This window comes from Neofelis nebulosa, chromosome 17 (genome assembly GCF_028018385.1).
Source record: "Neofelis nebulosa isolate mNeoNeb1 chromosome 17, mNeoNeb1.pri, whole genome shotgun sequence".
Classification (NCBI taxonomy): Eukaryota; Metazoa; Chordata; class Mammalia; order Carnivora; family Felidae; genus Neofelis; species Neofelis nebulosa.
The window spans coordinates 44,973,600-44,987,387 of NC_080798.1; the positions used below are offsets into that span (position 1 = coordinate 44,973,600).

Sequence of the window (13,788 nt, forward strand, 5' to 3'; positions counted from 1 at the left end):
CCCAGCCCTCGCTGGGCTCCCCGCCCCTAACACACCCCTAACACGCCCTCCGCCCGGCCCCACCCCGGACCTCGCCGGCACAGACCCCCGGCCGCCGGGAGGGCTGCCTGCAGTGCCGGCTGTGGCCGCTGGGGGGAAGTCGCGCGGCTCGGGCCCGACCGCTCTGGGCCGTGCTCCTCGCTCGCCCTCCGACTCCGCTCCCGCTGCGAGCGGCTGCCCTGCCCGCGCCCAGCGCCAACCCGCCGGGGTCCCCGCGCCGGACCCAGCAGCTCGGCTACCCGGGGCCGGACCGAGGCCGCAAGAAGCGCCGCGGGGTGTGGGGCGGACCCAGGAGATGAAATGACAACGTCAACCCTCCAGGTACCACGGCGCGGCCGGGCTCGGCTTCCGGAGGCCGGAGGAGGCGCGGCGGGGCCTGCGAGCCAGCACTCGGGCGGGCGGCCTGCTCGGAGCGCCGGCCCCGCGGCTCCCGCCCCGCCGCCCTGTCGCCGCCTCCGCCTGTTTGTTTTCACGCGCTCGGAGCCACGGGCCGCCTCCTGTCCAGAACGCCCGCGCCCCCGCCCCCGCCCCCCGGCCGAGTCGGGCCGAGCCCCGAGGCCGCCGAGTGCAGCCGGCGGCGCCCAGGTCCCGCCGCGGGGATCAGCCTCTCGCGGACCGCACGGGCGCCGCCCGGGAAGCTCGGCCCCGCAGTCGGGCTACTCGCCCTCCCTCCCTGCCTCCCTGAAGACGAGTCCCCGCTCCTTCCCCGGGGCCCCGATTTCTTCCCGTCGGCCGGCGACCCTTCATTCATTCCCTAGATCTTGCCTGGTGGTGCTGGGGTGGCGCCACCTGGATGCATGACTGACCCACCCTCCAGGTGCTGCCGGTCCTGCTGTGCCGGCCAACAGAAACATGCTCAGGCCTCGACCTGGGCTTCGGTCTTGGCTTTGCCGCTCATTGGCGTGTGACCTTGGGCCAGTTACTTGATCTTGGAATTTCGCGTTTCCTGTCAGTAAAATGGGGTAGTACCCTGTAGGGTTGTTGTGACAGTGGCTCCGGATTGAGTAATTCAGGTAAAGCGTTCTTGGCACAGTGTGTGCTACATAGTAAGTGCTCAGTAAGTCATGACAGATAAAGCGTGTGAGGGAGTTAGGCAAGACTTTGTGGAAGAAGGGGCGTTTGGCTGGATCAAGACAGGATGGGTGGCATTCAGATTCCTGAAGGCGGAAGAAAAGGTGGGAACAGGCCTGGAATATATCGGGGTACTAGGCCAGGAATTAGTTAGGGTCCAAAGCCAGACACCACCGTCCACCAGCACAAGCTGTGATCTGTTAGCGCAGGGGGTTGTAAATTTTCGCCTGTAGATCCCACCTGCTCAGACATTTTTTTTCTTTGAGCTAAGAGTGTTTTTACGTTTAAAAAAAAAAAAAAAAACCCTAAGATCTAACTCACCACATAAACCACATTCAAAGAGTATCATTCAATGGCTTTTAGTTATTCAGAGTTGTGTGACAGTCACCACACTTTAAAATGTCTTCATCCCCCCCAAGAAACTCCACACCCTTTACTGTCATCCCCCAAACCCTCTATCTCTCCCAACCCTAGGCAACACTAATCTACTTTCCCTATGGATTTGCCTATTCTGGGCATTTTCTATAACTGGAATCATACAATATGTGGTTCTTTGTGACTGACTGGCTTCCCTCACTTATCATAATGTCGTAGGTTTTTATATTTTTAAAATGCTGGGAAAAGATACCTCATGACACGTGAAAATCATGAAATTCAAATTTCAGTGTCTATAAATAAAGTTTTATCGGAACTTTTGGGCTGCTTTTGGGCTACAAAGGCAGAGTTGAGTAGCCAGCTGCTAACAGAGATTGTATGGCCAGGAAAGTCTAACATTTACCGTCTTCTCCTTTACGGAAAGTTTGCCAGCCCCTGTGTTCACACATCTTCCTTACCCTTGTCTTTCTCCCTCATCCTCTGCCATCTGTGTTACGAGAGCTGTGGCAGCCTGGCAGTTCTATCTATCACCTCACCGTTGTGTTAGGCAAAACTACTCCTTCTCACATTGCACCAGCGGCCTCTTGTACATGAAACACTATGCAGATGCCAAAAAGACCTAATGTGCTCTTAGGTGCATTAATTAATAAAGTATCTAGAAGCGGGGGGCGGTGGGCAGAGCATGCCTGGATTACTTTTTTGAACTCTGCCTTTCAAAAGGACAGACCCAAACAAGAATGCATATAGAGCGAAAAAGTCCAAGGAGATGGGCATATTGGTTCTGGAGAAGAGAAGCCATCAGGGACAGGAGAACTCGTTTCATGTCTTAGCTCAAGAGCCACTGTCCGGGGAGAGTAGACCCAAGAAGTTTGTGTTTAAATGAATCATTCCAGGGGGCGCCTGGGTGGCTCAGTCAGTTCAGCGTCCAACTCTTAGTTTTCAGCTCAGGTCGTGATCTCATGGTTTGTGAGTCTGAGCCCCGCATTGAGCTCTGCACTGACAGTGTGGAGCCTGCTTGGGATTCTCTCTCTTCCCCCCCCCGCCCCTCCCCCACTAGCTCTCTCTCAAAATAAATAAATAAACGTAAAAAAATTGTTTAAGCTAATCATTCCAGAAGGTTCTGGGCTCCTGGTCGTTCTCTATTTTTAGGTAGTGGAGGTAGCAGAGCTTGAAAATAGTAGCCAACACCCCCTTCACCTTATCTCATCTTTTCAACCTGGTGAGTTCAGTTTTCATCAATCTGGCCTAACCTACTCCAGTCTGTTAGTTTTGTAGGACTAGCTGTGTCCTTCGGAGACCTCTTACTTTCAGATGAGGAAGGGCTGCACAAAGCCTGGGCCCTGCCAAGAGCTGATCAGGAGGTTTATTGTTTGCTGTGGATGGAACTTTGTGTTTACAGTGGGATCTGCCCGCCTCGTGTCTAGTGCTCATCAGCTTGGGGAAGATAATTCTGGTAATGCTTCCTGGGTTGGTGAAGCCATGGTTTCTAAAACTGGATATGTAGGTGTGGGGCAGCTGCCTGAAAGATCCAGTGTGTTTTAGGTTCAGTCTAGAGCACAGGCCTACAGGGTTTGTGAGATTCACAGAGACACTTTCAAGGGTTCTTACAAGACTCCAGAGGACCATTCCCCTTAATTGGTAGCACATATCTGGGTCTGGGGTAAGCAAGCACTTTTCTCACTGAAGCTACTGCTTTACTGACCCATGTGTCCAAGCATCCCTTCCCTAAGTAGCAAATTTCCCTTTTCACCCTAGAGAAGCAAGTTGGACCAGTAGAAGGAAGTAGAGATCCCTTTCGTCCGTCTCATAAAACTCAGGGCTGGCTCTTCTCTGGCCTTCGAGGTCAAATGCGGTTTCTGGCCTTCATGCTGAGCAGCACAGCAGTCAGTTCGTTCTGGTGTTTCCCCTGTTCCAGGCACTGGGTCCGGTGCTGGGTCCGGGTCCGGGTCCACCTTTCTTTCCCTTGAGGCACGGAATAGAAAGTGGATTCTCCCTTTGAGCTCTAACCTGAAATATTTGATCAGGTTTCCACTTGCTGAAATCCAGAGCGAAATTGAGAAGGAAGTTGCTTTTCACTCTATGAGCGCATTGTGAAGAGGGACGGTTGTCATTTAAAGCTTCCTCTTAAGGCCTTTCTGGTTCATGTTGGAAATAGAGGCCGACATAATGGTGTGCAACCCACAGATCCACAGGATTCCTGCTGCCTGGGACCCCAAGGGCTTTTTGGGTCTCTTGGGAAGCACTGAGGTACTTGCTTTGCCTTTCCAGAAAGCCATTGACCTGGTGACAAAAGCCACAGAAGAGGATAAAGCCAAGAATTACGAGGAGGCACTCCGGCTCTACCAGCATGCCGTGGAGTATTTCCTACACGCTATCAAATGTGAGTCACAGCAGGGCCCTCCCCGGCTGCAGAACCCCTTCAAGAGCAGAGCGGGTACCCCCTCTCTGATTCCCCTTTTGCAGATGAGGCACACAGCGACAAGGCCAAGGAGAGCATTCGAGCCAAGTGCATGCAGTACCTAGACCGAGCGGAGAAGCTGAAGGATTATTTACGAAACAAAGAGAAGCATGGCAAGAAGCCAGTCAAAGAAAATCAGAGTGAGAGCAAGGGGTGAGCACGGAGGAGGGGAGGACCCGGCCGGGACTGGAGCCCCCATGAGCACCTCCCTGCCATTCTTGGTGCTCATGATGCCTTCGACTTCCATAGCGCCTTCCTCCTGGGGAATTGCACCCATCTAGTGACAAGGCCCCTAGCTGCTCTCCGCAGGTGATTTGCAGAGTACTTCCATGGGCGGTGCCTCAGCTGTGAGTGAAACAGGGAGCCAGAGTGGAGGTCACTGGCCTTGGATTCTGCAGTCAGACTCTCAGGCTATATCTTGGCTCTGCCACTTCCTAGCCAAGTGACCGTGGTCAAGTGCCATGACCCCTGTGGCTCCAGGCTCCTCCTCTATAGAAGGGGGATAACGGGCCTGCCCGCCCAGTGTTGCTCTAAGGAGCAAATGAGAGGACACGGGGAAAGCCCCGAGAGCTCTGCCTGCAGTCAGGATGAAAAAGTATCTGCTGCTGTTACAGTCAGAGTTCTTGTCTTCATCTGACCGATGGGGCAACACACTCAAGTTCAGAGATACAGTCTAGGTCACTGAGCCAGTACTTGATGGAGTCTGGACCCACACCCAGGGCTTCTGTTTCCAGCTACAAAGCCAGTACTCGCCCTGCAGCCTCTCTCCTCACATCTGTGGTTTACCCACCACAGAGATCCCAGGTAGCTGAGCATCAAGGCCAGTGGTGTCCTGGAGGCCACGGGGAGGGTCCCAGGCAGGAGTGTCACGGAGCAGGAGACAGGCAGGTGATGTGTCAGCTGCCCCACCAGAGCTGAGAGGCGTGGCTCCCAGGTGGACGGGCTTGCCCAGGCCAGGGAACGCGCTCTCAGAAGAGAGGAAGAGGGCCAGGGGGTGAGGCATCTTGGGGGGGCTGGAAGAGTTTTGAGGAGGGCCAACCACTTATGTCTCATTAGGGGACTGGCCCTGGGGTGAGGCCAGTGACTATGTTCCCTTCCTGAGTGCTCCCCTTTAGACTTAAACTTCACTTCTTCTCTGAGTCACAGCCACTTGCCATCTGGCTGTAAGTCTGTGCGAAAGGCCGGGGACAGCTCCAGCTGCCTCCCCAGCTGCTCCTGAAGTCCAGCCAAAGCACACGTCCCTCATCGGCCTTCTAGAGAGGGCACACATCTCTATTCTTGCTCCCTTAATGAAGAAACAAGGATGGGTGACGGGAGTATTTCCTAGAGGATGTGGAGGGAGTGTCGAGAACAGGCGGCCCGAATGTTCTTGAGTTACCTGCTTGTGGGTCTCCACTGTTGAGCAGGACAGGCGTCTCTGCCACTGGGCCAGCAGCCAGAGCCTGACTTTGCTCTCAATGCCTCCTTGCCCAACCGCCTCTCGCTTTAGATGTCCTCTTCTGTCTCCTTTCCCAGCAGCGATAGTGACAGTGAAGGGGATAATCCAGAGAAAAAGAAACTGCAGGAACAACTGATGGGTAAGAGGCCCGAGGCCCTGCAGCAATGGGAGGGGGACATGGTGAGGGCCCCTGAAGGGTCGGCTCAGGCTCCACAGTCAGCCTCCAGGTCAAAGGCTCCGCTTGCCTCTTGTAGGTGCTGTTGTGATGGAGAAGCCCAACATTCGGTGGAATGATGTGGCCGGGCTCGAGGGGGCCAAGGAGGCCCTCAAAGAAGCTGTCATTTTGCCAATTAAATTCCCACATTTGTTCACAGGTAAGAGTTGAGCTACTTTAGGTCCAGATGGTAAAAGCAGCAGGTTTTTGAGGAAGCCAGCTCAGGGCTTCCACGCTGAAGGTGTCCAGGAGCAGGCAGCCACTCGGCTCTCTTGGCCGTCAGTGGGTGAGGGCCTGACCTTCCCACGGGCTCTGAGTCGGGAGAGGCTTCGGGACCTGCTCATCGCCGTCATCTGGCTCCTCCCTGGTGTCAGAAACACCTTTGCAACTAGAACTTTGACTTGACCACCCCAGTGAGTAATCAGGGTCAGGAACCAGTGCCGGCCAGTGTCACTTTGCAAGGTCTTGGGGGTCACGAGCCGGGGCTGGGAGCAAGTTCTCAGCAGGCTGTTCAGTTCCCTTTATTCCTTCGTTTCTAGAATCTGTTGTCTTGTAGAACTTTTCTCTCCCGCCTTAAGTCTCCTCTTTTTCCCTGTTCCCTTTCCCTAGTCGGGAAGAAGCTCACCTCAGTTTGTTCTTTCTCGTAGGCAAGCGTACGCCTTGGCGAGGGATACTGCTCTTTGGACCCCCTGGCACAGGCAAATCCTACCTGGCCAAAGCGGTAGCGACAGAGGCCAACAACTCCACCTTCTTCTCTGTGTCCTCCTCAGACTTGATGTCTAAGTGGTTGGGGGAGAGTGAGAAGTAAGTCAGCTGCCAGGCCCTGCTGCCCTGCCCTCACGGCACCTCCCAGAGGAGCCGCTGTTGGGTGTCAGGGAGAAGTAGCCAGCAGAGGGGGATCTTGCTAGCTTGTTGCACAGGACGCTGTCCTGACGAAGAGTGCTGACGTTGACTGGGAACTTGGGTGAGAGGAGCCCTTGTGAAGGGAAGGGAAATAAATGCGCTCGCAGTCTCTGGGTATCAGGTGGGTGTCCCCTGTTGGGGACTTCGTGTGGTTCAGTTATTTCCCACACCGACTCCCATTTTGCAGAAGATCGCACTGAGGCTGAGCGGAGGGGAGGGGACTTGTCCTAAATCCAGAGCTAATGAGTGAGGCTGTCCCCAAGGCAGGCTCTTCCCCCTGGTACAGTGCTGTCAGTGGATTTGTGATGACTTTTTCTGAAATCCAAGCATGACTGGAGTCTTGACCCGCCTGTGGGAAAGGCGAGAGAAGCAGTGACTGGGCCCCTGGCCGGGCATGTGTGTGGGTGTCCCGATCCCAGACCCGCTTGTCACCTTCACAGGCTAGTCAAGAACCTGTTTGAGCTGGCCAGGCAGCACAAGCCTTCCATCATCTTCATCGATGAGGTGGATTCCCTCTGCGGGTCCCGCAATGAAAATGAGAGCGAAGCTGCTCGAAGGATCAAAACGGAGTTCTTGGTCCAGATGCAGGGTGCGTGCCAGTGCCGGGTGCCCTCCCTGGTTCTCGGTCTACCTAGAGCCAGCCCCGGGCTTCATCGTTTAGCCGCGGCTGGATCTGATTGTCCTTAGGGAGGAGAGAAAATGTCCGGGGAGCGGTTCTCAGCCGCGTCTCCCCAGGCCTTCAGTGAGGTCACCGTGGCCTCCGCTGCCGGCCCTCTGCCCTCCCCGAGCCAGGCAAGGTTCGGGGCTCTGGGCCCCGCAGAGCTGCTGGTGGCCCTGCCGGTGGTGGCACAGGGATGGCCCTGCATCGGGTGCTTCCCACGGATTCTGCCTGGTCCTTGCGGGTGTTCTGGGTCAGCATCTGTGTTCCCCTCTCTCCCCAGGGGTGGGGAATAACAACGATGGGACCCTGGTTCTCGGTGCCACAAACATCCCGTGGGTGTTGGATTCAGCCATTAGAAGGAGGTGAGTCTTCCCCAGTAGGAGCCAGGGGCTGAGGCCTTTCTCCACCTGTGGTCAGTCCTGCTGCTGGCAGCCGTGGGTGCAACCCGACCCCGTTTCCCTGGAGGCTTCTTCGTGTCTGCGTGGCGAGCAGGGTCCGTGGTGAGGCCAGCTTCAGAAGGACCCCGACGCCCTTCTCCATGAAGATCGTTGCACCATCTGCTCTCAAGTCCTGCCCTGTGCTTGGCTCTCTAGGTTTGAAAAGCGGATTTACATCCCGCTGCCCGAGGAGGCTGCCCGTGCCCAGATGTTCCGGTTGCATCTGGGGAGCACCCCCCACAACCTCACTGATGCCAACATCCATGAGCTGGCCCGGAAGACGGAAGGCTACTCAGGCGCTGACATCAGCATCATTGTGCGGGACTCCCTCATGCAACCTGTTCGAAAAGTACAGTCGGCAACACACTTCAAAAAGGTGAGTGGCCGGCAGGGAGTCGCTTAGGGAGTGTCATAGGAACACGGATATCCGTTTTCTTGGCCCACAGCTTGGCTGCTCAGGTGATGATACATCTTTGGTCTCTTGGAGAATCAAGGGCAAGTACAAAATGAGCCCTCTGGCTCCAGGGGCTGTTGCTGCCCCTGTTCCGTCCTTTCCTGTAGTTCTTGCTTGAGTGTGACTACCTCAGACTGTGAAGCCAGAGGCCACGGCAGCCACCTCTGCCACCCCCGGCTGTGCCGCCACATGTGGGGCCCCACTCGATGTGTGAAAAGTGTTGGGCACAAAATCACACGCCAGAAGGAGGATCTCGTTTCACACAGCACATCTCTGCCCAGTGTCGGCCAAGGGTCCTACTCTGTGCCTGGTGCTGTTCTAGGAGCCAGGGAGACATTTGTGACCAGAGCAGAATAAATCTCTGCCTTGTAGGAGCCTCCTGTCTAGTTGGGGTGAAATTTGTCTCTTTGAGGGTGATGAGGGGAAGGACAGAGCAGGGGAGGGCGTCTGGTGTTCTGGGGTTTGGAGCGTGGTGGGCAGGTTGTACTCTTTTTTTTTTTTTTTTTTTTATTTAAAAAAAAATTTTTTTTTTTAACGTTTATTTATTTTTGAGACAGAGAGACGGAGCATGAACGGGGGAGGGGCAGAGAGAGAGGGAGACACAGAATCGGAAGCAGGCTCCAGGCTCTGAGCCATCAGCCCAGAGCCCGACGCGGGGCTCGAACTCACGGACTGCGAGATCGTGACCTGAGCTGAAGTCGGATGCCCAACTGACTGAGCCACCCAGGCACCCCTATTATTATTTTTTTAATGTTTATTTATTTCTGAGACAGAGACAGAGCATGAGTGGGGGAGGGGCAGAGAGAGAGGGGGACACAGAATCTGAAGCAGGCTCCAGGCTCTGAGCTATCAGCACAGAGCCCGACGCGGGGCTCGAACTCACGGACTGCGAGATCATGACCTGAGCCGAAGCCGGACGCTCAACCGACTGAGCCACCCAGGCGCCCCCAGGTTGTACTGTTAAGGGGTACATCACCCCAGGTGACATTTGAGTCAACAGTTGAAGGAAGGAGGGACTTAGCCTCGGGGATATTCAGGGGGATGTTGCCAATAAAGCAGACTGGTTGGAAAGACATTTCTGATGTCACTGCATTTGTGGTGAGATCTGACGGAGTGGATGAGCAAGAGGAAGATATCAGGGCACTCTGGACCCCAAACTGAGATTCTGGAGAACAGCGCCTGGAATAGCAGGCTAATCACAAACCTCTGAGATCCTACTTCGAGCTACTTTCACTACCAACCCGAGTTTTGAAGGAGTCATTGCCTTCTCAGACTGATGACCTCGAAACCCAGGCGTGCGTTCATTCCCTACCATTCCCTTCTCTTCGTGACTCAGAACCTGAGGCATCCTGTCTCTTCCCCAAGCGCTGAGGGGCAACCCCTCCAGCCAGACTCCTCTGATTTCAGGTCTGTGGCCCTTCCCGCACCAACCCTAGTGTTATGATCGATGACCTCCTGACCCCATGTTCCCCAGGGGACCCAGAGGCCATGGAGATGACTTGGATGGATGTCCCTGGTGACAAACTCTTAGAGCCTGTAGTTTGCATGGTAAGCAGCTGGCTGGGCCAGGGATTGCACGGAGACCAGAAAATTGGGGCCTTGGGTCTCAAAATAAGCTCTGCTTCTCTGTCCTGGGCTGTTGTACCTCCTCCCAAACAGAATGGCCGATGGGGCTCTGGGTAGCTGGAGCTCCTGCCATTAGACTTACTGCGGGCCCAGGATGAGGCCATAGTGTTAGCATTTTACTTTCTTCAGCAAGAAAAAAGGCCAGCTGGTGTAACTGCATCATTCCACAGGTTTGGCTTGCTTTGTGCCCAGAAGGAGACCGTGTCTTTCAGCAGTTTGCTTTGATGCTGTTGCACAGGCAGCCTCATGGAACTAGTCTGGCCCTTTCCTCATCCTGGTCTTGCTGACGGTCTTGCCTGTTGTGTGTGGCAGGTGTCCTGCCAGTGCGGCTGGTGTGGTGGGTGTGGAGTCAGAAAGAGCTTCTCGTGGGAGTTAAGAGATGAGGGGAGCTTGGATTCTCTCAGATGAGGAGTGGGCCTGTTTGGAAATGACATGAGCCACCTCAGGAGGGAAGAGCTGTCCTGTCACAGGAGACATTCAAGCAGAAGCTGGGCAACCAAGGGGAGCTTTGCACTTGGGGCTGGGAGTGACCACGAGGGGAGGCCTCTTCCTGCCCTGGACCACATGGCTCTGTGACACGGGGAGGCCGAGGACCTGGAGCCTGGCTCCTCAGCTTCATGCCCTTGTCTTTGCAGTCGGACATGCTCCGGTCTCTGGCTACCACTCGGCCCACCGTGAATGCAGAGGACCTCCTGAAAGTGAAGAAATTCTCAGAGGACTTTGGACAGGAGAGTTAAAAATTTCTTCACTCGGTGATGGTGAAGGTGGGAGGAATTGATTGGGGTAAAAAAAATCCACGGCACCCCCCCATGTCAGCAGCCAGACAGGGCCCCGGGGCTCATCTTCACGTCACTCTGGCGTCCCCTCTGCTGTCTGGCCACCAGCCGGGGAGTGGGAAGGAAGGGCCTCCGGGGCCGCAGAGACACAGAAGCACATTCGGCACTGGGTGGAATACTGGTTCTTCCTACTTCTTCCTACTGGTTCTCCTCCTCTTCTGGATGCTCATCAACTCCTTGTCCTGCCCCTCCACGTTTTGTTTTGTTTTTTTGAACCTTTCTTTGTTCCCCTAAATTAATGCTGCTTGGATTTTTGTCTTCTTTATAAATAAAGTTAAAATCTCCCAGAAGCGTCAAGGAGTAGGAGCAGCCCACACCGTGGGGTTGGTGCAGACCGTCAGAATGGCTTGCCAGCTCCCTCCGCCCTTTCCTTCTAACCCAAGTTTTACTCCTTATGCACACAATGGCGAATGCCCTGGGTCGCCAGCCCGAGCCCTGCCTGTAAAGGCTGAGAGTAAAGCCAAGCCATTCCCAACCCCTACGTCAGCATCCCCGGCCCTGTGTCCTCCCTGCAGGAGGAGAGGATGGTTTTTGTGAGCACAAAGCTATGTAGATCAGAATGAGTGAGGGCAGTCAGGTAGGGTTTCACTGCTGCCTTCTCTTCCCTCTGAATGTGAGAACGCTGAACCCAGCCACTGCCCCTGGCACCCCGCCCTGGAAATGGGCTAATAAATCCTTTTCCCTCTTGAGCCACCTGAGTGATCTCATCTTTGATTCCTGTCTGGGGCTTCTTGAAGGCCACACTTGCTTCCAATGGAAAGACCCTCTGGTTTTCTCTCCGTGCTCTTCTCGTCAGCAGAGGAGGGCATTGCCAGCTGTCACAGTTCCCCGGCCTGTTCTCCGGTCAGGTCGGCCAGAACTTTTTTTCGCCTTAAGGCCTTGCAAATGTGGGACCTGGACAGTTCTCCCTGCAAACCGGGGGGCCTGTGGGCCAGACACAGCCTGCAGCTGTGTTTGCTTTGGTCTCCTGCCAGCATTGAAAAAGCAAGAGAGTTGATGTGGAAATTCAGAGTTCTGGCTTTGGGGACATCGGGCAACTCTGGGCCTGCGTCCCCTTGAGACATCCTGTCAGCCGCAGCCGAGCAGGGGCTGCACTGTTCAGGAGGACCTCCTGACAGCGTGTTCACGCTGTCTGGCGCAGCCATCTCCACATGGACTGCTTCTTTCCCTTGTGTTGCCTGCCCAGCCCCTGTGGCCGTTTGGATTTGTGACACCTGATCACGAGACGCCCGAGGCTCCAGAGCGGGCAGCCCTAGAAATGCCGTCTGGTGAGGAGGCTGTCGCATTTTGACCATGCGCATGTGAACATACAGAAGGCCCGGTGTCGGGTTGTTCCAGCCCTCCTCCCCCTCAAGAAGCCGGTATTATTGTTCTATATCTTAGTAAAACCCGAATTGTCCAGAATGGATTACGTGGCCCACCTTAGATCACATTAGCCTTGCCACTGTGGTGTTCTTTGATTTGGTTAGGAATGGCTGCTGAATTGAGCCAGCTTTTGATGGGTTCCTTGAAGGCTCGGGCCCAAGCGCTCCTCTCCACTTGGGTGCGTTAGCCCTGCCTCGATAACCTGCTGCCTCAGCCACCAATTACTGTTTGTAAGTGCTGGACTAGAAGCCAGCATAGGACACTGCCTCTGCTTGTGCAGTTTCCTTTTAGCCTTTTGTGTTTTCTTATTCTGCCTCCAGTCACCTTTACTTGCATCAGGAGCTCCTCACTTTATTTTTTAAATCTTCCTTTCTACTGCTTAAACACCTTGACAAGTCACAGGGGTTAACGGAAACTGGGGCTGCTGTGGCTCATCACAGCACGCCATGCCTCTCCATTCCTGTCTCCACCACCAGTGACTCGGAGCAGGGTGACGAATGTCCTATTCACATTTGGGGCTGAACCGATGTGGTGGCTTCACCATCTATGTTAAACATGGCTAATATGTGCAGAGGAATTTCCTCCCCTACATGCTAACCGTGAAATCCCCTCTTCCCTACTTGGGAATTCTATCCTAAACCTTCTGTCTACCTTGGCTTTCACTTTGGTAGTTGACCTCTAAAACTTTCCTTAGCTCAAGATGCTGATTGCTGGCTGATGTATCTGCCTGAGATGGGAGAGATTTTATTACAAATCCAGATTTGTTGCCTTTGGTCTACAGTATTTAGTTGAACAGATCCTTCCTCTAAGTGGGTTTGGTTACAATAGTAAACCTCAAGTTGTCAGCAATATAGACAGTTTCAAGCTTTCTCTAAGGTCCACTCTGAGCTACCGTACACTCTTGGGCCCCCAGGTCAGGAAGCTTCAGTCAAATGTTACAGACCTACATTACAAAGGCATCAGTAAGAACTGTTAACCTCAGAGCACTGTAAGGTGTAAGGAAACATTAGAATATTCTGATGCCTGGGGCACCTGGGTAGCTCAGTTGGTTGAGCTTCCGACTCCGGCTCAGGTCATGATCTCACAGTCTGTGAGTTCAAGCCCCGCGTCAGGCTCTCTGCTTTCAGCTCAGAGCCTGGAGCCTGCTTCAGATTCTGTGTCTCCCTTTCTGACCCTCCCCCGTTCATGCTCTGTCTCTGTCTCAGAAATAAATAAACATTAAAAAAATTTTTAGAATATTCTGATGCCACCCTGCAGGAGGTTATAAACATTGCCCAAGGGAATGGAGGCTCATTGAATTCTAATTTCATAAGGATCCATGTTTTTAGTATGAATAAGAGTTTTCTATAGACTTCCCCAGGGGCTGAGTATCTAACCTTGGAGCAATGCTGGCACCTGTTCCCTTCCAGAGTTTAATGCACAGAGAGCCAGTTCCCTTTTGCTTGGCCTTATAGTATGACCCCCAGATGGCCTGTTTAGAGAAAGCTGCACAGGAGAGTGGGTCTTTCCTGGGTTTGTTTAGCTAACTGCTGTTTAAAACATGTTGTTTTCTGGGGCACCTGCGTGACTCAGTGGGTTAAGTGTTTGACTCTTGGTTTCAACTCAGGCCATGATCTCTCATGGTTTGTGAGGTCAAGCCCCATGTTGGGCTCTGCACTGACAGCACGGAGCCTGCTTGGGATTCTCTCTCTCTCCTCCTTTCTCTGCCCCTCCTCCTTCCCCTCTTCACCCAGCTCACACTGTCTCTCAAAATAAATAAATAAACATTAAATAAATAAAACACGTTTTTTTTCTAAATAACTTACTGGACTTACTACATGGGTACTTGGATTTTGAGGGCTCTGTTTGGTAAGGGTACCTGCCTTGTAAAACACTCAACATAAAAATGAGGCAAAACCAGTATCTTGAGAA

General features: G+C 53.9%; 1 protein-coding gene across 2 annotated transcripts; it reads left to right on the plus strand.

Moving 5' to 3' along the window:
* Positions 1–166: 166 nt before the first annotated feature.
* On the plus strand, positions 167–11,201 carry VPS4A (vacuolar protein sorting 4 homolog A). 2 transcript variants are annotated; one of them, XM_058709778.1, is made up of 11 exons: positions 167–360; positions 3,754–3,865; positions 3,949–4,096; positions 5,462–5,520; positions 5,636–5,755; positions 6,243–6,399; positions 6,939–7,087; positions 7,440–7,521; positions 7,753–7,972; positions 9,458–9,598; positions 10,312–11,201. In XM_058709778.1, the coding sequence occupies exons 1-11, from the start codon at positions 340–342 to the stop codon at positions 10,411–10,413; spliced, it is 1,311 nt and encodes a 436-aa protein (XP_058565761.1). In that variant the 5' UTR covers positions 167–339; the 3' UTR covers positions 10,414–11,201. The 2 variants fall into 2 exon arrangements, with proteins under 2 accessions (XP_058565761.1, XP_058565760.1); XM_058709777.1 differs by having other exon boundaries at positions 168–360; positions 5,459–5,520.
* Positions 11,202–13,788: the final 2,587 nt, after the last annotated feature.

Excerpts from the sequence above, each read along its gene's own strand:
- VPS4A (XM_058709777.1), top strand. The coding sequence starts at position 340 with ATGACAACGTCAACCCTCCAG. Across the intron at positions 361-3,753 it reads TGACAACGTCAACCCTCCAG|AAAGCCATTGACCTGGTGAC; the intron begins GTACCACGGCGC and ends TTGCCTTTCCAG. Across the intron at positions 5,521-5,635 it reads ACTGCAGGAACAACTGATGG|GTGCTGTTGTGATGGAGAAG; the intron begins GTAAGAGGCCCG and ends TGCCTCTTGTAG.